Here is a 26527-nt window from a genome sequence, read left to right as displayed (position 1 = left end):
GCTATGGACCTGAGAGGGTTTGCTGAGTGAGTGAATAATGAGTGAGTGAATGAGTGAATGAATGAGCGAGTAAGTGAATGAGCAAGCAGCTACCAGCGGGGATAGTTTGCACTCTGCTCTGAGCTGCCTGATGCAAACCCCGGGAAGTTCCCGCCCTGCTCCCAGCGGCCCCACTCCCCTCTCCCAGCTGCATAGTTCGTGCAGGGCAAAGGCTGCCCGGTGTGCGTTTTGGCAAATCAGTGCATTAGCACCTGTCGGCCGGGGATCCCCCCCAGGGCCGTTTGTGGGCGTGGCCAGTGACAGATCAGTGCATTAGCACCTGTCCGGGGATCCCCGTGGAGGGCCGTTTGTAGGCATGGCCAGTGGCCAATCACTGGGGTTCCGCCACCAGCCCTGGGTCTGTTCCCATACGGGCTGCCTGCCACGTGGGTCGCAAATAGCAGGCCCGGATGGCAGCGGGGCAGGTGGGATGGCGCTGTCCCACCCTGCCTGCAGTATGCAAATTAGCCGCCATCTTTGTTGGCGGTTAACTGCCATCTTGGCTGGTGATTAATTTGCATATCTCGCAGATTAGCCAATGGGAAGGGTAGCGAAGTTACGGTTAATTACCGTGTTTCTCTATTATTAGATAGGATGGTATTTTTTGAAACATAACAGTGTTAATCTTACCAATTTTAAAATGGATCATGATTTTGGCATTACATCTAAGAGCTGTTAGCCTAAACCAAGGTCACAAAGATTTTCTTCAGTATTTACTTCTAGAAGAGTTACTGTTTTAGTTCTTAACATTTAAGTCCATCGTAGATTTTAGTTAAGTTTTTATAAATGGTGCCAAGTAGAGGACTAATTCATCTTTTTGCTTGTGGATATCCACTTGTTCCGTAATTCTCAACCATTTGTTGAAAAACTATCCTTTCTTCCATTGATTTGCCTTGACAACTTTGTCAAAAATTCATTGACCATAAATGTAACAGTATACTTCTCTCAGTTTCTTCCCATTGATCTACATATCTGTCTTCATGCCAGTACCCACCATGCCCCCCATCCCCAATGTTTACAGTCTCGTTTCTAGAAAAGAAAAACATACTCCATAGCCAACAGCCCCAGTGCTGCTTCTGGATTGCTGCCAACCCCTGTCTCACGGACTTGCCATACCACACCTGAAGATCTGAGATACTTAATGATTAAATCTTAGAATTTTAAAGTTGAAAATTTAACACTCATTTTGCTGATAATGAATGTCAGGCCTCCCATAGTTGTTTTTCTAAGTTAAAGTATTGCGTCCCCTGCTATAACAGAAGCATGATATCTGTCTGGGGATAACATATTTATTACTATGGAGTTACTCTTAACAATTTTCTCTAACCCAGGCCCTGGCAGAGCAGGGTTTCGAAGAGGGAAAAAAAAAAGTTTAGAGTTACAGATGTACCAAAAGGAGGGTAATAAAAAAGGAAAGGAAATATAAGGTAGATGCCAAAAATAAAGGATACCTACTTGAAATTTTTTAGGTATGCTCCAGCATCTATAGTGTACCTAGTTTCTGCATAGTTACTGCTAAAACCACCTCTTGACCTATAAGGGCTTATAGCCTTTCAGAATGGAGAATGCAGAGTCAAGAATTCAGTTCTTTTAATGGTTTAGGTTTCTCTTTTTCATTTTTAATGCATTTCTTTTGACTCTTTAATTTTAAAAGGATATACTGTATTTTATAAATATTAAACTTTCTAGCTACAGATAACAGAGAAACCAATTATAATAGTTAGAAAAGCATTGATTTGCTACAATATTTTTTAAAATAATTATCCATACGTGAGTGTACGTATGTACGTGTAGGTAGGTAGTCAGGTTATTAGTGCATGCTTGATAATGAAGTCTGCAAGATCAGGCTGTGTTTACAGCTTTTTCCTGAGGAATGTTAGCTCTGTATAAAAAAACTGTGAGTGAATGCCCTGGCCGGTGTGGCTAGTAGGTTGGGTGTTGTCCCCTGCATGAAAGGTCACCAGTTCGATCCCCGGTCAGGGCACATACTCAGGTTGCAGGTTTGATCCCGACTTAGGGTACTTACGGGAGGCAGCCAATCAATGTTTCTCTCTCTCTCTCCCTCTCCTTTCCTTTCTCTCTAAAATTAATAAAAACAGCCCTAGCTGGTTTGGCTCAGTGGATAGAGTGTCAGCCTATCTACTGAAGGGTTCCAGGTTCAATTCTGGTCAAGGGCACATGCCCAGGTGTGGGCTTGATCCCCAGTAGGGGTTGTGCAGGAGGCAGCCAATTAATGAATGATTCTCTCTCATCATTGGTGTTTCTATCTCTCTCTCCCTATCCCTTTCTCTCTGAAGTCAGTAAAAATATACTTAATAAAATAAAATCGATAAAAACATTTTTAAAAGTAAATAAATAAAAAGGTGAGTGAATGGAGTTGAATATTTTATACCTATCTTGCTCAGTTGAGCAACACTTACTCAACCTGTTAGTCGCAATTATTCAACAATCTGCCCTAGAAAGAGGAATAATAATAGGGATAGAGGTCAAGAGTTATCTAATTGTCCCTTTAAAGAGAGTTTGGGAGCTAAGTAACAAGGTAAAGCAAAATATTCTAGGCCAGCAATTTTCAACCAGTGTGCCTCAAGAATTGTGTGTTTTTTTTTACGAGACAGGATGGGAAAAGAGAGAGAGGGGGAAAGAGAGAGAGGAAGGAACATTAATTGGTTGCCTTTGGTAGGTGCCCCAACCAGGGGTTGAAATGGCAACCTGGTATGTGCCCTGAATGGAATAAAACCCACCACCTTTTCGTGTACGGGACAACACCACAGAGCTATACTGGCCAGGGCAATAATTTTTAAAACATGCAATACCTGCCTGTTTAGTCTGGGGCACTGACCTCTTTTTCCTTAAATTGTTAAATTAAAAAAAAAAACAAACACAAAAAACAGCAATAGCTATCTGGTGTGAATGAATCAAAATTACACTTTTCTTTTTTTAAGTATTCCTTCTGTTTTCCAGATTGGCAAAAAAATATATTTTTTGGTGTGCTGCAGAATTTTAAAAACTAATTTATGTGTGCCATGAGATGAAAAAAGGTTGAAAAGTGCTGTTCTAGGTTAATTAGACTAGGCTATTATGTACTCTTTATTAATAATTATTTACTCTTTAGAGATTATTTTTATAAGTAGTTGTTCTATAGACTACTTTGAATACTTTTTGCATAACAGTATTTCTGATGTTAGGATTTCTTGATATTGCATGTGAATTCTTCAGTAGTAAGATATGAAATACAGAGGGACAAATAATACATTGCAGGGTTAGTGTTTATTCCTGAAAGAGGAGGGAAACCCTGTTATATATAACAATTGGTTTCACAAAATTTAAACCAAATATTGCAGAATGTTTGGATTTGTTAAATCTTGAGGAGAGAGGAGGGCAGATATACGTTGGGGTGGGGGGAGAGGGGGGGAGAGAAAGAGAGAGAGAGAGGTGAGAGAGACACCTATTGATTGATAGCCTCCTGAACGTGCCAGACTCAGGGCCAGGATCGAACCTACAACTCAGGTACGTTCCCTGGACCAGGAATCAAACTTGAGACCCTTTGGTGCTGGAGCTGATGCTCCAACCAGTGAGTCACACTGGTCAGGAATAGCAGTGAATATTTTTAAGGATATGATTACCAGAAGATACTGAAGAGAGATTCAGGGAGTAATAGAACAATTTCTAGATTGCATATTGGAAAATATGGGTTCTCTTCCCAACTCTGCTAATAATAAACTTTGAATCTTGGCAAATCCCTGTTTTAAGTGGGTCTTCTTTGGGATTCTGATCATGGTCCAGTTCTCACTTTACATATTCCTTTATGTTGATCTCATTCACTTCTATGACTTCACTTGCCATTTATGATCCATTGGTTTTCAGTGTAGTAAAAACTGAATCTAAAAATGAAGATTTGCCCTGGCCTGGTGACTCAGTTCAGTGTTGGAGTGTCATTGCATGCACCAAAAGTTGAGTGTTCTATCCCCGGTTGGGGTGTGTATGGGAGGCAACCAGTCACTGTTTCTCTCTCTCTCTTTCCCTTCCTTCCTTCCTCCTTCCTTCCTTCCTTCCTTCCTTCCTTCCTTCCTTCCTTCCTTCCTTCCTCCCTCCCTCCCTCCTTCTCTCTCTCTCTCTCTCTCTCTCTCTCTCTCTCTCTCTCTATTAAAAAAATCAATAAACATATCCTCAGATGAGGATAAAAATAAATAAAATTACTGACTTATGGTAATATAAATTATTGTAACAAAAGAACCTAAATTTAAGCATGCTATAAAATCTTGAAGGATCCTCTTTGTGTTTATTCATTTAAATGTCACCACTGCTTTGAGGAAGTTAATAAAAGGGTTTTAATAAGTATGTACAGAACATCAGCAGACACACTTTAAAAAATCACTAAAATGTAATTTTCTGAAGAGCTTCATTCATTGTTAAACTGCATCTATTTTTATATATTGGTTCTGACACTGAAATTCTAGAAGCAGATAAAAACAGCTTTTTTTTTCCAAATAAGGAACTAAGATAGTCCTTTGACCCATCACAGTAATGCTCAGGTAAACAGATGTGCTAGGATGATCCATAATTTCAATTTAGAAAAGAGGAGACCACTTCGCTACCGTTATTATTAATTTTTAATAATGAGAGATCACTAATTTTTTTTCTGTATCATCTTGTTAGTGACTGACTACAGGATTGTCATGGTCACTTTCTATCCTTATTGCGACAGGGCCTTGCTCACCGTCACTTTGAACAGCACAGAATAACTGGGTTCTGGTATTGCCAAGGTCGGCATGTATTCAGGAGGTCTCTCCTAATAAAACCAGGTCTGATGTTTCTTCAACAGAAGCATCAGTATGTTTTCCTTTTAATAACCATAGTCACACTTTTCACCTTAGGTGTAATATAAAAAATGTTACAATTGCTTGTTCCTTATTTGCTCTCGTTGGCCCTTCACTGTGGGACTGCTGTGTACAGACCTTTCACCAGAATAGAAATGGAGAGAGAAACTCCTCCTTTGCTCTAAGACTAAGAGTCAAAACCGGCTTTCTTCATTTTTACATAAAAACATGTCTCTAAATTCCTACCTATTCCTACCTCCTTCCTAATCATAATCACCTCTCCCTGCTCAGAGTGAGCATTTTTTTCTTCCTGCTAGAGTATTTAATTTACACACAAAGCAGTACATACTTTAAGAATTTCATTTCTGCTCTTTTGTTTCCTTTTTATTGAATTTATTGGGGTGACACTGGCTAACAAAATTATACAGGTTTCAGGTGCATCATTTCAGCTCTTTAGAATAAAACATATAAAAGAGCATATTTCTAAAAGGGATTTTTAAGTAAATTGATGAGAGCCATGGCCAGTGTTTGGTGTAGACTGTGAAAAAGAGCCCTTTTCAGACTGCACTTAAGGTGTTTGACTTCGTGACTTTTCTTTGAGTAAAGTGCTCTTATACATTCCTGTCGGATACTCACTAATCTCGCATTACTTGTGTGCACCCCAAGAAGAATGTGCATGTGGTATCTGTTGGGGTCATTTCTGTTTTGAACCACCGATGGCTGTGCTGCACCAAGGCTCTGGGGTGTCTTGGGGAAGCCCATCAATCTAGGGCTGGTGATGGTAGAGGGTTACCGATTCTCTCAGCTTCTCCTGTATTAAGTTTAATAACTGTACCTAATTCTCTTCATTTGTCATTTGAGATGTTATATAGCATGAAATGTGTTCTATTCAGAAACTTGTAAGTAATGGAACTGAATTTATATCTGACTAGTTCAAAACCGATCTTCATTATCCTTTTGTTAATTCATGCTTTCTTAATGCACTCTTATCCACAGGGTGAAGATACTGGAATAAAAAGTAAAGTCCATTATATTGCCAAGGAGATCATGAGCTCAGAGAAAGTGTAAGTATCTAGTTTATGATTCAGAAGACTCTGTTTTCCCCATTGACTCATTTAAAACATTTCTTTCATTGATGTTTTTTACAGGTTTGTGGATGTGTTAAAACTTTTGCATATCGTAAGTATCTGCTAATATTTTCTTAAAGTCTAAGACTATCGTCTTTTACATCTTTTCCTAGCCACCAAAATTTTCAACATAACTTAAATATACTTAAACTAATATGTATATTCATGTATGTGCTTTCTAATATATGGTTTTATTTTTAAATACAGAAGTTTTCTAAAATGTGTGATATACCCAAATGATTTCTTAAAAATAGAGAGCCTTTATAACTTTGTCTCCAAAGTCTTTATACTTTCTGTCTTCATAATAGTTTTCAAAGTGATAATATTTCCTCTTGGATATTTGCAGAAGTCTGCCATTAGTAGAATTTTGTATTAGCAGTGTATACAGAATGTCATGATCAGTGTTCAGTTCTGTTCTTCTCTCTGAATAAGCTCATAAAAAGAGACTTAAAATAGACATTTTTACAACTAACTTTTTACGTTCTAGTTTCAGTTTTTATAATTGTCAACTTGAACAAACCTGTTGGGAAACAATTAGGGTATGTGTCTGGCTACATGTTCATTTTTCTCATGCATTCCTTTGTATCTGCAGGTTTTTACAAGTTTCACTACTCATTGGCAGCTAAAGTGCTTTTAGTATTACTTTATTCCAATTGCATTTTGGCAAAATATTAAAACTTAACAGAAGAAAGGGATAAGGTAGAGGAAACAATGAAAAAAAGAAATTGAAGTGAAACTTTGCTTAGATGGTGTAATTATTAACATCATTGTAAACTTAATTGCTGAGAAGTGGTAGGCTCACAAACTATACACACATTTATGTCTCTGCAAAAATGTCCTCCTTTTATTAGGCACATATGAAAAGTGAGTTTTACTTGGTGATTCACATTCACCAAATGATTTCCTTGTACTCTATATTTGGTACAACAGAAACGTGGAGGGCTAATTCCGGTGTGAAAAATATCTAGCTTTAGAAACATTTTCTAAAATAATTCTTAACAATACTAATTTTTTTTGTGAGATATTTCCCTGTGAATAGTTTCTCACAGAACTCTTGACTATATTGGTAAGTTTTCTTTTGCAATTCATTAAAGAATTATAACAATACTAGAGGCCTGATTCATGAAATTCATGCAAGAATAGGCCTTCCTTCCCCCGGCTGCCGGCACCGGCTTCCCTCTGGCACCCAAGACCGGACTTCCCTCCAAGACCCGGGCTTCCCTCTGACCACTGGCAGGTACCTGGGACCTAGGTTTCCTTTGCAGCCCTGGCTACATCTGGAATGTCGTGTGGAAGGACATCCGTTCTAATAAGCATATTACGCTTTTGTTATTATAGATTTGACCACCCAGACACCTGATAGACATGTTTAAATAGGATCTCTCCAAGGAAATTTTAAGTATCTACAAGTCAGTTGATAAGCTCTATTGTTAATAGAGGCAAAAAATGTTATGGAGTCAAAAAGACTTGAGCTTGAACTTCAGTGCACTATTTTAGCTAATCTTGCATGGAATAGGTGTTGAAGATTTCGCTGTGAACAACACAGAGTCCCTGTCCTCATTGGGCTAAGAGTCTAGTGTATTGCTTCTCACACTATTGTGAGGGACAGGATTTAAAAATTTCCCATACATGGTGGACCAAAGCTTTTGTAAAATACAATAAAAATGTCATGGCCATATCAAATTGATATAAAAGTTTTATAATCCTTACTCGAGGTCTGGTGCACAAAATTCGTGCGGGGGGGGGGGGGGGGTGTGGTCCCCTCAGCCCAGCCTGCACCCTCTCCAATCCGGAACCCCTTGGGGATGTCCAGCTGCCGGTTTAGGTCCGATTCCAGGGATCGGGCCTAAATCGGCAGTCAGACATCCCTCTCTCAATCTGGGACCACTGGCTCCTAACTGCTCACCTGCCTGATAGCCCCTAACTGCCCCCCCCTGCTGGCCTGGTCACCCCCAACTGCCCCCCCCCCCCCGCCAGCCTGGTCACCCCCAACTGCCCCCCTCTGCTGGACTGGTCACCCCTTACTGCCCTCCCTGCCAGCCTGGTTGCCCCCAACTGCCCCCACCCCCCGCCACCGGCCTAGTTGCCCCAAACTGCCCCCACTGCCGGCCTGGTTGCCCCGCGCAGCCTGCTGTTCAGTCGTTTGGTCATCCCTCACTAACCCCCCTGCTGGCCTGGTCACCCCACGCAGTCTGCTGTTTGGTCGTTACTGTGACGGCATCCCAGAAAATTTGCATATTCCTCTATTATTAGCATAGATTCTTACTTTTTGACTAATATCTTTGCTGACCAATAACAATTCGTGGACCATACTTTGAGAAGCATTGACTTGGTAGATTCTGTTTCTTACCAGCTATGTGAATTTTAGAAAGTAGTTTAACCTTTTGGATCTAGCTTTTCTCATTTATAAAACTAGAGGCACGATGCACGAATTTGTGCATGGGTGGGGTCCAGCTGGCCCGCCCAGATCGGGCCGATTGGGCCAGGCCAGCCACAGGGAGGGGACACGGGTGGTTGGCCGACTGGCCCCACCCCCTGGTCGAACTCCCAGTTGAGGGGACAATTTGCATATTAGCCTTTTATTATATAGGATGGGGATAAAAGTACCCATCTTTCAGGTTGTGAGGACTCAGTGAAATAAGATGATGTGAAGAGTCTAGCATTGCACACGGGGTATGGTAGATTCCCAACTTACCTTTCCATTACCCTCTTCTTTTCCATCTTCCATTTTAAGAGCATCAGTGAATGGGAAGCATTCATTCTATTTCCACACAGTTAACTTTTCACTTTTTCTAGTGCCTTTTCCCCCCTGTACTAAAATTTCATTTTAATGAAGGAAGTTCTGATTCTTGTAGGCAGGGAGGCAATTAAAAGCTTTACCAGTTTATTTATTTGGTTAATTAAAAATATATGTTCTGTTTTTACCTATATTTTTGAAACAAATCATAAAAATGGATAATCAGACCGATTTCCCTAGATGATCTTGGGCTCTTCCCAGCTGATGTTGAATAGAGTGAGTCATTCATAATCCACATTAACTTGTATATTTTCAAAATCTCCTAAGCCTTTAATGTCAGGGTGAGAATAGATCATCTGCTGACCTCATGTTAACATTCTGTCTGGTGTGTGCAAATGTTAACTCAGCAGAACCCAATTCTAATGGGTGTCATAACAACAGAGCATTAACCAGGTGTTAGCCTTACTAGGAAGGGCTTGTGACGGATAATGCAGGTGAAGCCAAGGGCATCTTTCTTCCTTCCAATATTCCCACCATGTCATTAAAGCTCATATTTACTCTACCAAAAGTACTCCATGAAGGTAGCACAGGGGCCCTTTAACCTGAGTCCTGCTATCTGATTTCATCTAAATGAGTTAACTCCTGTTATATGATAGAATATGACTGATTTAAAATATGCAAATAACATGCTTTAGATAATCCAGTGGGTGTTTTTTTGGAAATCAGCCATCTATCCAAGTGGCTTGTAAGAAGCTATTGTTTCAGTTATACATAATTTCCCATGAATAGTTTTCCATATTAGAGTCTAGAATAGGTTAATAGATCTTTCTGTGATGACAGAAATGTTCAATATTGGTGTTACACTATGGCAGCCATATCTAAAAAAAATGTTAATATGTCCCTGTAGCTTACTAACACTTCTTTGTTCGGAATTTTGTAATTAACTAGGTGAAATAGATCAGAGGAAAAAAATTTTTAATCTAAACAAATGAATCTCATCATTTTAGTTATTACACTGAGAGGAATAGACTTGAGTGGAAGGCACACGATTTAAAATATACTTAAAATTTTAAGAGCCAGTATACTCAGTTGAGGGCTTTGATTCATCTACCTGATGTTTGGGGGCGGGGGGGGAGGGGGGCGGCGCGGGGCTGGGGATTGCACCTGCAGAGGCAGTGGCAAGACTTTATAATTACTGTATTATGTGGTACATACTCTTCAGTATATATCATGAGCTCCTGAACTTTGAACTGGATTTTAAAAAAAATAAAAGGTCAAATGTGCATATTGTCTCTAAGTCAGTACTCTGATGAGTCCAAAGAGAAAGGCTATTCCTAAAAGTCATTCTTTCCCATTTCAAAATGGTAGTGCTATCCATATAGCTGCAAAAGCCAAAAACTAGAACTTGGTCTTCATTTCTCCATCTCACTTACTTCTCCAGCCAACCCATAGCAAATCCACTGATTCTACTTCCTCTTTCCTTTTGCCAACTTATCAAATCTCTTAATCAACAGCCTCCTAATTGGGCTTCCTATTTCCATTCTTGCCTCCCTTCCAATATGTTCCTTATATGATTTTTTTTCCTTATAAAATTTTAAGTGATTTTCTTAAAATACAGAGTGTCCCCCAAAAATGTATACATGCACCTTTGAATAATTATAAAGGCAGTGTTTATTAAAATACATTTCATTTTCAAAATTGAGCTGTCAGCTGTTGAAGTGTGTGTACATTTTTGGAGGGACACCCTGTATATAACAGATCATGCCACTCCTCTGCTTAAAATCCCTTAAGTGACTCCCAGCCATTAAAAATAAAGTCCAAGCTATTTACCACGACCTGTAAGTAGGACAACCATATGTCCTTGTCTGCTTTTCACAGTCCTGGTTATTGTCGTGGCATAATATTAATAGAACTCCTTTTCACTGTCAAAAATGATCTGGTTTGGACAGTAAATTATGGCCCAGCCTATAAGGTTCTGTGGCCTCTGGTAGTGAGATCAGAGATTGTAGAAGGGTGGCATTCTTTCACCATTGACCATATTCTGGTCATACGGGTCTCCTTTCAGTTTTTGTTTAGCACTTAAGGTTATTCCTGCTCAGAGCTTTTGCTAATGCTGTTTCCTAGAATGTTTATTCTTTCTTCATTTTGATCATAGCTAGTTTTTTCTTTATCCTTCCAATCTGGGTTTAACATGACCTCCTTAGAAAGCTCTATTTTGACCATCTTTTCTCTTTAACTCCCCTTGTTTGTTTTCTTCTTGGCTGTAAATATATAATTTGTATACTTGTTTACCTATTTAGTGTTTTCTCTACTAAAATGCTATTATATTGTATATAAATGCACATTTTAAAGATAAAACACCTTAGACATATAACATAATTAAGTACAAATGATACAGTGTGTTTTTTGGCTTTGTTATCTTATTTGCTCTCTGGTGGGAGACTGATTTAATAAACAACTCTGTACATTTATTTCGTAAATGTCCAGGCAGCATGATTAAAAATATATTTTTAAAGGGAATGATCAGAGCTTGGAGGTCTTTTGGACAAAGATGGATTGGTTAAGTAATAGTTAAAAGATATTAGTAATGAAGCATTTGTTACACTAATTTCTTTAGGTTGGGGGATACATTACTTTGAAAATTTGAGAGGCTCTCGGTAAGTCCATAGAGTTGGCAAAGCTTCTTAGATATCTAGATGTGTATTATTAGTAAATAAAATATATCTTTTTTTAATGCATTGTAAAAAGAATAATAGAAGGCTTTCTCATAGAAGCCGCTAGTTTTTTCCATGTTCTGAATACACCCTATTTTTTTTAATCTTGTGAACCATTTAATTATCATTTAGTTTTAGTTGTAAAGAATCCTACTTAAGTGTCTACTGACATGGTTTCCAAACCTTCACTTTTGAGCAGCTTCCTTTATGTGAGGACCATCCTTCACTGAATGAAGTTCTTTGTTAAGGGCACCTTTGTCTCGCTGCTGAGATGTGGGTTTCCCCACCTTGGTTTGGTATTTCCTTCACTTTATAGGCCACTGTCTCAGAGCTTCCAGGAACTTGTGGATCTTAAATGACATTCATGTGTTCATTTAAATTAACCAAATCTCTCCTTTCATTAAATTAGTGGCCTTCTGGTGAGTACTCTCTATGTGCCTTTTACCATGCTAACTATGTTATAGAAATTATTTATTTTAATCCTCATAACAGCCCTATCAAATAGATGTTATTTTTATTTTTTAAATGAAGAAAGTAAGTTAACTGCCAAAAGTAACCCACTACTAAATGGCAAAGCCAGACTCCAACTCAGGTCTCTCTCAGCCCTTGTACTTAGTGAATTGTTCAGAATTTGATTAAAAATTGTTTCCTGAAATCTCTACCATACTGGAGAGGGTATAGTTGTTTTTTAGTGTAGAAGCTTGTTTTCAGAATTCTTTCCGTTGGCCCAGGAAATCATAGTATTTTCTCTTTTAAAGATGAGAATGAAGGTAGATATTGATCATTTAGGATATATTATGATGATTACTTGTTAATGTTATTAAGGGGGTTGGAGACTTGAGATAAAGGATTGATGTCAGCCGTATTTTACACAGTTTTGCATCAACGATTATGCACAATAATAGACCTGAGCATAAAGAGAAGTAGAAATACTTTCATTGGGAAAATATTTTTATTTAAAAACAAAGTCAACTTATTAATATGGGGACTTTCCCCCTCTACTTTTACTTCATAGTTTCACACTAATTTCTGCATATTTATCAAAGCTCTTTGACCTTAGCAGCTGCTTTGCTTTTGCTTAATATGAAGTGATTTTTAATGCCCTTCATGAAGTCAGGGAGCCCTGCAGAGCTCCCTGTCTGCCCATATGTCCATCTGGTCTTTGTAATTCATTGTATCCTAGCAGTGGTTAAGTAATGCCCTGAGGTCAGGAGCCCAGGCAGGGCAGCTGGTAATTAAGTCACTACTTCTCTTTGCCACTGGAGTTATAAAGCCTGACCCAAGGAACAAGGCCATCTGTTTGGTGCTTTATTGCCTTAGGTGTTCATACTTGATTTTATTTGCATTGATTTTTGCTGAGTTCTTACCAAAGCGATCAGAGTTGAACTAAAGCTAGTGTGTTCATACCTCAAAGGAGCTGAGTTTTTTAAAGTTCATCTGGTCCTTATTTTAGGTTTTCTGGGAATTATGAAGAAAAATTGTATGGTATGTTTTATAATTTAGAAACCCATTTCTATTTCTAAAAATTCCAAATTGAACAAGCATGTGGTTATTGTGCCCAGAAGCTAGAGTGCAAGTGGTTCGGTGAGTTTTATGTTAGGAGATTAGACTGACATTATGTAGTTGATATCAGTAAAGTCTGTCACTTTATCACCCCTTTTATTTTAATTACCCAGCCTTTTCAGTGTGAAAAAGTATATCTGGATCTAATTTTTGAAGTGCCAGGCCTGTGGTCTTGCATCCTCACTGATTTAGTCAATTTAGATTCTTCTGCCCCAAAATAACTTTACTTCTGGCTTTTGTGTCATCACACTTTCCCAAATTATCCTGGATGTTAGCATTTAGAAAAATAACTAGACACATGTTGTGATCATCCTTTCTATTTTTTCTTTTTTTAAGATATTTCCTCCTTTCAGTGACACAAGTCCTAGAAATGGTTGAGGTTCATGAAGAGTTGAGAATTAAACACTCTGTGTGTCATTCCTGTGTGAACATCTCGCACTGGGACCATAATACATTATTTTCAGGGGATGATGGCCCAAGAGGTGAGGGAATGAGATTGAGGCCAGGGCTACCATGCATAGTTATGAAAGCCATGAGTTGTGAGTAGGGCCTTTGGTGTAAGTTGGATTGACCTGGAGTGAGGGATGCTGTGCCTTTTTCCATTTTCAAAAAGGTACCACAAAGACCAGTGATTGTCCTGGTAGTGCTTGCTTAGAATATGTCACTTTGTGAGGCTTAGGGATAATTTCTAATAGATAGCTGGATATTAATTCTCTAAATCCCTATGGTTTCTATTCAGTGTCCTTCATTTTCTCTTTTAATTATTAAATATCTGTTTTATTCTTACAGGCTAATTTTGAAAAAAGATATTATGGGCCATTAGTTCATCCAGAGCGGCCTATGCCATCCACTATACTAGTAGTACCAGGAAAAGGAAAGTTTTGCCTGGTAATGCGACTGGGGCCTCCAATTAGAGGCAGCCATCTCACTGGTCAGCCCAGTGTGGATTTATTTGGCTGGTCTCTGTTGAATGTGTCCTAAATAAACAAGTTTCCTTTTTGGCAATGGTGGCAGATATGTGGAATGCAGAGTCTGGCAAAAGCTGTGTCAAACAGGGTCCTTAAGCTAGTTAGCAGCTAATGTCTGCTGTCACTGTCATGACTGAGGAAATACCTTCCAACTGGAAAACAAAGGTCACCCTGCTTCCAAGGGACAAACATATTCATCATTTAGTCTACCAGAGAAAAGGCCAGTGCTTACTGCTTTGTTGAACAAGGAACTCATGTCTAAATTATATTAATTGTTAAACTAGTAAAAAAAAAAAAAAATACTGTAGAGGATGTTTACCTGTTGTACTTTGAATACATTTAAAATTGAGGAAGTAATTCATGATATATACGTATATTCTAATGTTCTGCATGATGGAAAAATCTAATGACTTTCAAAAGTGTTAAGTAGCCCTATTTTCTCTTAGTAGATGTGAGTGCTGATAGAAGCAAGCTGTTGGGAGGTGGAATTTGGCTGATAGCCATTTAGTTTCTGGAGATGTTTTGTGTGGTTTTCTGGATTGGAGTTTATACAACTTAGGAATTCTTATTTTCTATTATAGTAACTAGTTGTAAAAGTAGCTCTTTAGTTACTGGTGTAAGTAGATGGTTCCTTTGGGCTAATGTGACCATTGGGCAAATAGAGTTAGTCCCAGGTAGTAAGGTAGAAGTTAAGGTGTTTGTTTTTAGCATTTGGTTAGCAAAAGAGGATTTGGCTTATCTAAAATAGCCATACCTTAGAAAAGGAATCCTTTTAAGTACTTTTAAATTACATATGAGGTTATATGTACGTTGGAGGAAGGTGTTGAAGGGCTCAGGGGGAAAATCAGTATTTTTTTGTTTGTTTGTCTGTTTGTTTATTTGATTGGCCCAGTGTATCGCTGAATGGAAAGGAGGTGGAAATAAAGGCAACGGAAGATAAAGTCTGATAGGAGTCTGGTTTATTCAACCATTGCTTTAAGGTTTAAATTAAACCTATTGTTTCTAAGAAGAAACAGTATTTGTTTTTGAATCCTCAGGATTGTGGAAAAGATCCCACTATTGTTTTACTTATATCTTGAGGTCTACCCTCCAGGGATAGTGAAATCTAGACACATACCAGTTAATTTCTATGTAAACTGTATATATACTGAAACTAAACAATAGTGACAAAAAAATCAGACTTCAAATTCTAAATGTTATCTGTTAGATAATATGCAATTTATACCTAAATGAAGTACTCCTCAATTTAACAAATTATCTGTTATCCTAAATATGACAGAATTTAGAAGGTGAACAGAAAGATTTTCCTGTGGCCCCTCTCAGAAATTTTCATCTGTATCTCAGTAGCTAGAATTAGATGGGTCATATGGCCATCCCTAGCTGAAAAGGAATCTGAAGAGAAAGCATTTTTTTAGCTAGGCATATTGTCCTTCCCTCCCTGAAAAACAAAAACAAAAGCAACCTAGAAAGAACATATTACATTCATTGTTAAGAGACTGTCACTGGTTTTCTTCAGAAACTTCATTTTTCTGCCTCAATCATACCTAGATTTCCCTCTGATATACTATTCTGGACAGTTTAATTTTTTTTCTTTTAACCAATGAATGAAAAATGTCCAATAAAATGAAACCTTTTTGTAAGAAAATCATTTTGTTCAAATAACTTTGGTACAGATTAAATGCATTTTTATTTGGCGTTATTAATAATGAAAAAGATGAGGAAAATGAAGGTAGCTCAAGGAGGTACAGTAAACCAAGAGTGAGGGAGGTCATAGATCCAGTACTCTCTGATTATCAAGAATGTGTCATCCTTCACATGCTTCACCTAGAATGCTCCAGTTGTTGGGAAGTGATTACTGAAAGTAGACAAAGGGATTCTTCCAGGATAAATTTAGCTAAGATTTCCTGGAGGCCTTTAAAATAGATTGTGTTCATATTGCAGTATTGGAATAATTTTAGACTCTACTTAGAGTTGCCATACAGTTTCTGAACATGCCCTTGAGTATAACTGGAGAGCAAACCAAAAGATTTAAGAGCAATATCACACAGACTGCTTTAAAAGCAAGTATCTACCCCAGTCACTTTGTATTAAAAAAAACAAAACAACAAAACTCTCTAGGTAAGTGGGATAGAAGGAAGTGGATATTTTTCAACTTCTAATTCTACAAGGGGAACACAGTTTTGCAATTTTGTTGTTTTAGGGAATACAGTGACTAGGGGGAAAAGTTTTTTCAGGTTATATGTATACCTGTATTGTTTTTCTCCTCTGAACTGTAATAGGATTTCCGGGATGCTGTTGCTCATGCTTCCAGACAACTTGGGAAACCAGTGATTGAGGACCGGATCCTAAATCAGATACTATACTACTTGCCTCAGCTGTACGAGCTCAACCGGGATCTCCTGAAGGAACTAGAGGAGAGAGTGTCAAACTGGTAAAAATGAGCTGACCTGCTTTCCTAGGGTTTCCAATTTTAGATGAAGCTGTAAGCCAGAAGGGCCCATAATCAGCCAATTTAACTTTTTATAGGTCACCTTTGATAATGAAGATTTTTGAGATTGTTTAGTTGATATTTTCACATTGGAAAACAGTTTTTTTAATTTTTTATATATCTGTTCTGGAGCTTCAAGTCATGAAATTTCCTTGTGTTTTGGAAAAGAGGCCATTCACTGAGATAAACTGATGATTTGGTTGGTTGGTTGGTTGGTTGGTTGGTTTAGAAAATTTGCATGTGTCTGACATCATTGTAGATGATGTAGATTTCAGGACAGGTAAAGGATACCAAATAGTCAAGAGCTTCCATTGGGTATAGAAACTTTGGTGACAGCTTCAGAAATATGTTGAAAGTTTGGTCTAAGGCAGCCGTGGGCAAACTATGGCCCGCGGGCCGGATCCAGCCCGTTTGAAATGAATAAAACTAAAAAAAAAAAAAGACCGTACCCTTTTATGTAATGATGTTTACTTTGAATTTATATTAGTTCACACAAACACTCCATCCATGCCTTTGTTCCGGCCCTCCGGTCCAGTTTAAGAACCCATTGTGGCCCTCAAGTCAAAAAGTTTGCCCACCCCTGGTCTAAGGGATTGAATTTATTGTTGAAATCCATAGGGAACCCACAATGATTTGAATAGCAAAACAGTATCACATACTTTCATGATCACAATTTCCCTCTAAACTCTCTTTATGTATAATCCAGAAAAATACCACTGCCTATTTTAGAAATATCATGTCTCTGCTTGTTTGTGAAACTATGCTAAATAAGCAATTAATACTTAGCAGCAGTTTACAAGTATAAAGCAAAGTTAATGTCTGAGGAATGACTAAAAGGTAGTTTTTAAAGTCATAGTAGAAAGAAAGTGTATTTAAATAGCTACTGTACATACTTAATCATTCTTATAAAAATTGGCTTTAAAATAATCTGAAGTGACCTAGGATGTGCATATTTATGCAAGCAGTAGAAACTTAAATATCTTTTTTACTTGTACTAAAGTTTTCTCAGGTTTAGATCTATAGATGTTCTATGTTAAAATATTAAGCATCCCTAAGAGACAGACTAACTTAAGGGACAACTAGAACAACAACTCTGGCAAAAGCTATATTTATTACTAACAAGGAATAAGATATATCCTACCTATTAAAATACTAGAGGCCCGGTGCACAAAAATTTGTGCACTCAGGGGGGAGGGGGGGGTCCCTCAGCCCAGCCTGTGCCCTCTCGCAGTGTGGGACCCCTCGGGAGATAACGACCTGCTGGCTTAGGCCTGCTCCTGGGTGGCAGAGAGCAGGCCCAATCCCTAGGTGCAGCCCCTGGTTGGGCTCAGAGCAGGGCCGATTGGGGAGTTGGGGCGCCGCCCCCTGTCATGCACAGAGCAGGGAGATTGGGAGGTTGTGATGCCACCCTCAGTCACGATCAGGGTAGGGCCGATTGGGGGGTTGGGGCACCGCCCCCTGTCACACTCAAGGCAGGGTCGATGGGGAGGTTGCGGCGCCACCCCCTGTCATGCACAGAGCAGGGCCAATCAGGGGGGTTGGGGCACTGCCTCCTGTCACGCACAGAGTAGGGGCGATAGGGGAGTTGGGGCACCGCCCCCTGTCACACACAGAGCAGGGCCCATCAGGGGGTTGGGGCACCGCCCTCTATCACCCACAGAGCAGGGCCAATCAGGGGGTTGGGGCGCCGCCACTCTCACACTCAGGGCAGGGCTGATGGGGAGGTTATGGCTCTACCCGTCACACACAGAGCAGGGCCCGTGGGGGGCGGTTTGGGGAGCTCCCACCTATCAGGCACAGAACAGGGCTGCTCAGGGGATTGGGGTGACTTGAGCAGGATGGATAGGGAGGTTGTGGCCCCGCCCCCTGTCACACACAGAGCCGCAGGGCGATCAGGGGGTTTGGGCGCTGCCCCCTGTCACGCTGATCCCGGTGCCGGGAGGCATATTACCCTTTTACTATATAGGGTAGAGGCCTGGTGCATGGGTGGGGCCAGCTGGTTTGCCCTGAAGGGTGTCCTGGATCAGGTTGGGGGTCTCCACTGGGGTGCCTGGCCAGCCTGGGTGAGGGGATGATGGCTGTTTGCAGCTGGTCACACACCATTCAGGGTGGGGGTCCCCACTGGGGTGCCTGGCCAGTCTGGGTGAGGGGTTGAGGGCTGTTTTCAGGCTGGGGGTGACTGAAGTTCCCAACCGCTCCTTTTTTTCTTTTCTTTTTTTTTTATTCTGGGCCAGCTTCAGCTTGAGGCTTGGCTCCAGCTCTTAGGCCTCCGGGCTGAAAGTAGGTTTCTGGCCTTTGCGTACAATGTTGCGAATCTGCTGGCTGAAGTCCCGCGGTATCTGTTACAATGTTTGAAACTGCAGGCTCAGAGGCCTGCAGCCGCAGGCGGGGAACGTTGGTTTCCTCCGTCACTGAGGCAAGCAAGCCCCATGTTAGTTTCAAGCTGCCTGGCTGCCGGCCGCCATCTTGGCTGACAGTTAATTTGCATATCTCGCTGATTAGCCAATGAAAAGGGTAGCGGTCATACGCCAATTACCATGTTTCTCTTTTATTAGTGTAGATTTTTCTTTAAGGTTTTTAAATCAAGACATTCTTTGGTGTTAATAGACTTTCTGAAATAACATTTATTTTATACTGGCTTTCAGTAACAATGATGAAACCTTTCATTTCTGTGTTCAACAAGTTTTGAGTACCTATTATGTGCTAATCAGCACTCTAAGCATGCCAGGCATATCACAGCACACAAAACATACAGGTCTCTTACTCTCATGGAGCAAACATTTTAGTAAGGGAAGCACAAGACAAACATACAAAAACACACACACACACCAAAAAAAAACTAGTTAGAAGCAGTTTCTGATCTGCATATATGTAAAATAGGATCATGTGTTAGTGAATGAAGATTGGGTGGTTAAGGAAGGCCCTCTAAGAAGGCAGCACATTGAAAATGACATCTGACCAAAAAGGAGCGGCCAGACTGGGTTCCATATCTCCAGGCTTGTGAAACCTTTAATACAAGTTTTGACAGTGGTTATGGATTCTCTGTGTCAAAAGACTATGAAGAAAGCCAATGTGGCTGGAGAGTAAAGAGAAAGAGGAAGAGAAGGGTAAGATGGGTCAGCAGAGTACGAGCAGTGGCACCTGTGGGGCTTTGTAAGCCTCTCAGACAAGTTTATTTTTCTGCTAGAGCCAAGGAGATTATTGGAAGTCACATGATGCATGTTTTTATATTCTGGCTGCATAAAAATGGCATGGTAGAAGCAGGGAGACCATCTTGTTGGCAGAATCCTGGCAAAATGTGATGTTGGCAGTGGAAATGGTGAAGAGTAGCCATTTGGGGATATGTCTCACAAGAAGAGTAAAGAGATAAGCTGATGCTTGAATATGGGACTCTACTCATTGGACATGTTTTGGATACATTAATGACTTAATATTTTTGTGTATCTCTTTATCTTTAGGACAGAACAACAAAGAATTGCTGATATCTTTGTAAAGAAGGGGCCATATCTAAAAATGTATTCCACATACATCAAAGAATTTGATAAGAATATAGCTTTGCTGGATGAGCAGTGCAAGAAAAACCCAGGTTTCGCTGCTGTTGTTAGAGAATTTGAGGTATTTTTGCTACCATCTAATGTTGAGCTTTTGTTTGTTTGCTTTAAAGTTTTAATCTGCAGTCATTGAAAATAAACCTTGCAAACAGAAAGATATTAAAATATAATCCCTTCAAAATCATAGAGGGAGTTGAACAAATTCAATAGAACTCAAGCAGTTCTACAAGATTTAATTTTGGAAATCTGTTATTGCACATTTGAATATTTTAAAGTCTCTTTTTTTGTGTGTGTGGTAAAATATTCAAAAAATGAAACTTAACCCTCTTAACCATTTTCAAGTGTACATTCATCTTGTTATGCAACCAACCTCCAGAACTGTTTTCATCTGCAAAACTGAAGCTATACCCATTAAACAACCACTAACTCCCCATTCTCTGCTTCCTCAGCCCCTGGCATTCTACTTTCTGTCTCTGTGAATTTGACTACTCTAGAGAACACTTCTTATTTTTAACTAAACTTTTCCCTTTATTCTTATAACAACTAATCTATAATCATGGATGGAAATATAATTTTTTCCCTTTAGATAAATAAATAACATAGTTTTAGTGTCACTGTTAAGAAAAATGAATAGTATTTTTATTGCCAAAGCTTTGTGTTTTGTCTCAAAGCTGTGAGGGTACAAGCCTGATTTGGTTTGTTATAAACTGATATAATGCTTCTTTTAAAAAAAATAATTTTTAACTACAGTTTTACTTAAGTCTTCTCCCCTAATTTTAGGTAAAATTACTATATGCTTTAGTGATTATGTCTCTGCTTTGAAACTAAAAATTTTAGTGAATTCCAGTCGCACAAAAATAGAAAAATTTTAGCTGTATTAGGATATTGCTGATTTTGCCCTGAATGGGTAACTCAATTGGTGGGAGTGTTGTCCCGATATACCAAGGTTGCTGGTTTGATTTCTGGTCAGGGCACATACAAGAATCAACCAGAGGATGCATGGATACGTGGAAGAACAGATCTCTCTCTCTCTCTCTCTCTCTCTCATCATTAAATACAAATTAAAAAATAATAAAAGGAGCTCCTTAGGAAAAAAAGGATACTGCTGGTTTCTAATTTGTACAGTAGGCAAGAAAATAACCAGGTCATATGTTAATTTTTAGTCTGTAAAATATTTACCAAATACAGTTTTATCAAAAAACAATTCAAATGAAAACCAGCCATTCCCTTTTCTTTCTTGCTTCTAATGTACTTTGCAGGTTTCAAACGGCATTGTAAGGCAACACAATTTTTTAAAAAAACAAGGCTGTGTAGAATTAAATTTACTTTAAATTAGTAGCATGTGTGCTTTAAAAAACACATACAGATAATTAAACTTTAAAATTGTTCGTAGTCTTTTTTTACTTCCTTTTTACCTCTCTGCTAATGTCTTCACACTATTAAGAAAGGAAGTGTGATGTACATAGTTATGGAACTGATAATTGACCCAGGTTTTCATCGGGTTCAAGGAGTAGTTCCATTGCTTTAGCAGAGAAAAACACACCATAAGATGGGAAAGTTAGCTGTTTGGGTTAATGGTGCTTGCATGATAGATGCTTTCTTAACATGCATTATCATATAATTTCAGAATTATTTTGTGTACCAGAGCTTGGAGGTGCATATTTAGAAAAAAATAAAACAATCTGAACAAATCTGGGGGGAAAAAAAGCAGAAAAAAACCTCTTCCCCATCCACCTGATCTGTATAAGAAGTGCAGGATATCTTTGGATGAGGGACATTTTCACTTGGCCATTGTGATGCCAACTCACAGTAAATAACTGTGTTGGAAAATGGGGTGGGGCTTAGGAATGGACAGAAGTGTCTGTTGTACACACCAAGAAAAGAGCTTTAAAGGAAGAATCAAATGTCCTTGCAGTCAAGTCAGAATGGTTCTGAATCAAATGTTTCTGTATCCACTGTGATTTGGGGGCTGTCTCTTATAGCCAATCATGTAAGAAAGTTTTACATTCTTCAGAATTATTAAAGAAAGGATGCTTAGCAAGGCTACTTTTCAGGTGATCTTTAATTTCTGCAATTCTCTGCAGTATGAACCATTGTTATTATGAGTATATTGATAGGCTCTGACTATTATTTGAATCCATTTCCCAGTAGGTTTATTTCTGCCAACTTACTTTGGGGGACATGCATTGTATTCTTGTTCAAAGGTTTTGTTTATGTTTATGAATACACTAGAGCAATGGTTCTCAACCTTCTGGACCTTTAAATACAGTTCCTCATGTGACCCAACCATAAAATTATTTTCGTTGCTACTTCATAACTGTAATGTTGCTACTGTTATGAATCGTAATGTAAATATCTGATATGCAGGATGGTCTTAGGCGACCCCTGTGAAAGGGTCATTTGACAGCCAAAGGGGTCGTGACCCACAGTTTGAGAACCACTGCACTAGAGGCCCAGTGCACGAAATTCATGCACTGGTAGGGTCTCAGTGGCAGCTGCTGAGTAGGATGGGCTCTAAATTGGCCTAACATGCAGCCACCACTCTCTGTATGTGAGGGCTGTGAACACGTTTTCCCTGAGTCAGTGATTTGAGAGACTTATTAACCTATGGGAGAGGGTGGACTACGTAATGAATTGGCTATAGTTTCACTCTCAGCATCATAGGTACAGCTTAAAATAAAGGGAATTTCTCTGTGAATTCCCTCCTAGAGCTGCTGGCTATTTAAAATTTGCCTTCCTTGGCACCTGAATCTGGTCCTGCTTCTTAGAAAAATGCTTGTGTTTATATTGGATGCCTTTTCCTTTCAGATGAGCCCACGCTGTGCTAATCTGGCCCTCAAGCACTACCTGCTCAAGCCAGTTCAGAGGATCCCCCAGTACAGGCTGCTGCTAACAGGTGGGCGTCTCTGGCAGTTTACCTCTCTTTTTCTATCACTCCAGTCACCCCTATACCTAATATACGGATTTATAGATTGCTTCGAACCCTGCATGTACATTGCTTGAACCTTAGTTCTTTGGTGATCCCTGTGTGCATTGTCTGCCTTGGGCATTTATATTCCTTTTGCTTAGAACTTCTTTTACCATACCATTCCTTCAACCCTGCATCATTTTACCTGATTAATATTAACCACAAGGAAGGTACTATCCCAGCCACTCAACAAGGAGGTTAGAGGGTTATTCCCACATATATTTAAATCAACTATCATAGCCTCAGGCACTTCAGAAGGTTGTAATAAGGCAGGGGTTGGAAACATCCAAGCCTGCAGGCCATCTAAGGCCCTGCCAAGGCATCAGGGGTAAGTTAATTAAATATTTGACCAAATATAGCAGACTCATTTTTTAAAAAATATATATTTTATTGATTTTTTTACAGAGAGGAAGGGAGAGGGATAGAGAGTTAGAAACATTGATGAGAGAGAAACACCGATCAGCTGCCTCCTGCATGCCCCCTACTCGGGATGTGCCCGCAACCAAGGTATATGCCCCTGACCATAATTGAACCCTTCAGTCTGCAGGCTGAGGCTCTATCCATTGAGCCAAACTGGTCAGGGCAGCAGACTCATTTTTTTTTTAATTAAATCTTTATTGTTCAGATTATTACAGTTGTTCCTCTTTTTTTCCCCCATAGCTCCCTCCACCCGGTTCCCACCCCACCCTCTGCCCTTACCCCCGCCCCCATTGTCCTCATCCATAGGTGTACGATTTTTGTCCAGTCTCTTCCCGCACCCCCACACTCCTTCCCCCCCCCCCAAGAATAGTCAGTCCATTCCCTTTCTATGCCCCAGATTCTATTATATTCACCAGTTTATTCTGTTCATCAGATTATTTATTCACTTGATTTTTAGATTCACTTGTTGATAGATGTGTATTTGTTGTTCATAATTTGTATCTGTACCTTTTTCTTCTTCTTCCTCTTCTTAAAGGATACCTTTCAGCATTTAATACTGGTTTGGTGGTGATGAACTCCTTTAGCTTTTCCTTATCTATGAAACTCTTTATCTGACCTTCAATTCTGAATGATAGCTTTGGTGGATAAAGTAATCTTGGTTGTAGGTTCCTGGCATTCATCACTTTGAATATTTCTTGCCACTCCCTTCTGGCCTGCAAAGTTTCTGTTGAGAAGTCAGCTGACAGTTGTATGGGTACTCCCTTATAGGTAACTGACTTTCTTTCTCTTGCTGCTTTTAAGATTCTCTCTTTGTCTTTTGCTCTTGGCATTTTAATGATGATGTGTCTTGGTGTGGTCCTCTTTGGATTCCTTTTGTTTGGGGTTCTCTGCACTTCCTGGACTTGTAAGTCTCTTTCTTTCACCAGGTAGGGGATGTTTTCTGTCATTATTTCTCCAAATAGGTTTTCAATATCTTGCTCTTTCTCTTCTTCTGGCACCCCCATAATTCGGATGTTGGTATGCTTGAAGTTGTCCCATATTTTTGGATTCATTTTTCTTTTTGTTTTTCTGGTTGGGTGTTTTTTGCTTCTTCGTATTTCAAATCTTTGACTTGATTCTTGTGATCCTCTAGTCTGCTGTTGGAACTCTCTATAATATTCTTTATTTTAGTCAGTGTATGCTTAATTTCTAGTTGGTCCTTTTTCATAACCTCAAGGGTTTCACTAGATTTCTTGAGGGGCTCACTAAATTTACCGGCGGTTTCTAGAAAATTCTTGAAAAACCTCAAAAGTGTGGTTTTGAACTCTATATCCAGTAGTTTGCTTTCCTCCATTTCTGTCATTTGTGACCTGTTTCTTTGTCTCCGCATTTTGGCTGCTTCCCTGTGTTGATAGAGTGGCTTTCTGTGCTAGGTGTCCTATAGGGCCCAGTGGCTCAGCCTCCCCAATTACCTGAGGTGGACACTCTTGGTGCACCCCTTTGTGGGCTTTGTGCACAGTCTTGTTGTAGTTAAGTCTTGATTGTTGTAGGTATCACTGGGAGGAATTGACCTCCAGGCCAATTGGCTGTGAGAATCAGCTGTGTCTGCAGTGGAAGAACTTCTGTGCTGGAGACACCCTCCTGGGGCAAGACTTGCTTCAGTGGGGCTTTGGTGCTCACTGAGTCTGCCCCCTGAGTGTGTCCCTTATGGATGTGAGGAGTTGTAATCTGGATGATCCCACTCTGACCACTGGGTACACTGGCTCTTGTTTCTAAGGAGGTGCTAATTTAGCCTCTGCCTGAGGCTACCCAGCAGGAGCTATGGAGAGTTCTGCAGATTCCTCTTCTTTGTTTGGGGTTTGGAGGTGCCCAGATGAGGCCCAGCTGTGAAGTAGTGCAAGCTGCTGTGGGGTCTTGGGGCTTCTTTTGGAAGTTCTGGGTCTCTCTGACCCAGCTGCAATTTGTTAGGTAATTTTCAGATTGCAAAGGGCCAGGCCTTTCATATGCAAAAGCCTCTGCACACAGCTATGGCTGCTCCTCAGTCCTGCCCTAAGAGGCCCTGTGTCTCAGTGTCCCAGTAATCGCTGCAAGCACCTCTGAGAGAAAACCGCCCTCAAGTTCCAATCGATGCCAGACAGTCCAGTTTCTCCCTGTATGAGTCTGGGTCCCCAGAGACTCGGCCGGAACTGCAGTTCAGTGCAGTCGGGATTTTGAGACTCCCTCCCGATGGAAAAAGACAACCGTGTCCTCAGTTGCCAGCCCTTTCCACGTGCGCCTCTGTACCACTGCACTTTACTTCCGCAGCTCCTCTGAGTCTCAGTGTGCTTTTCTCTTTCCTTCTAGTTGTAGAATTTCCACTCGGCCAGCTTTCCTGTGGTTCTGGATGATGTCTGTTTTGTCTTGTAGTTGTATTTTTGAAGTGGTTGTGCGAGGCAGCAATTTCTGGTGTTTACCTATGCCGCCATCTTGGTTTCTCTCCAGCAGACTCATTTTTAAGTTGATAATTTTGTAAGGCCTGCAAATGATGTTATAGATATCCAAATGGCCCTCGGCCGAAAAAACATTCCGCACCCTGTTATAAGGAGAATGTTGCTTTGGTGAGTGTGTCCTAAATAAGCCCTCACTGCTATTAGTACTTAGTAGCAGCAGTGTCCTTATCACCATCAACATCTTCATTATCATCATCCTTTGAGTGGTCATTGTCTATACCAGGGGTGGGCAAACTTTTTGACTCCAGGGCCACAATGGGTTCTTTAACTGGACCGGAGGGCCGGAACAAAAGCATGGATGGAGTGTTTGTGTGAATTAATATAAATTCAAAGTAAACATCATTTCATAAAAGGGTACGGTCTTTTTTTTTTTTAGTTTTATTCATTTCAAACGGGCCGGATCCGCAGGCTGTAGTTTGCCCATGGCTGGTCTATACCTTCTGCTTGATTGTGAGTGTCAACATCACAGGGCTGTGCCTGTTTACTTTCCACTCTAATAGTAAAAGATGGGGGGTGGGGGGGTGTGGAGAAAATTTTCAAAAAGCTCTGATTTGAGTGAAAGCACACATCTGAGGACTTTATATTCAGATTGCAAAGGGCCAGGCCTTTCATATGCAAAAGCCCCCTGAGTGTGCCCCCTGAGTCTGCAGCAGTTCTCAACCTGTGG

At 39.9% G+C, this 26527-nt stretch overlaps 1 protein-coding gene across 4 annotated transcripts in view; it reads left to right on the top strand.

Moving 5' to 3' along the window:
- Window positions 1–26527, top strand: part of FGD6 (FYVE, RhoGEF and PH domain containing 6) — a 131412-nt gene that overhangs the window by 57584 nt on the left and 47301 nt on the right. For all 4 annotated transcript variants that reach the window (XR_004965884.1, XR_004965885.1, XM_036298105.1 and 1 more), the window contains exons 5-9: window positions 5853–5920; window positions 6005–6035; window positions 16245–16396; window positions 19912–20068; window positions 22813–22900. Coding sequence is in view for 2 of the 4 variants with exons in the window: in XM_036298105.1 (XP_036153998.1) it covers window positions 5853–5920; window positions 6005–6035; window positions 16245–16396; window positions 19912–20068; window positions 22813–22900 (496 nt within the window). In the remaining 2 variants the exon portion in view is untranslated. The remainder of the gene's footprint in view (window positions 1–5852; window positions 5921–6004; window positions 6036–16244; window positions 16397–19911; window positions 20069–22812; window positions 22901–26527) is intronic.

The sequence above is a fragment of the Myotis myotis genome, unplaced genomic scaffold (assembly GCF_014108235.1).
Source record: "Myotis myotis isolate mMyoMyo1 unplaced genomic scaffold, mMyoMyo1.p scaffold_m19_p_3, whole genome shotgun sequence".
Taxonomy (NCBI): Eukaryota; Metazoa; Chordata; class Mammalia; order Chiroptera; family Vespertilionidae; genus Myotis; species Myotis myotis.
The sequence above is the reverse complement of the archived record's forward strand: the minus strand, read 5'-3'. Positions and strand labels throughout refer to the sequence as shown.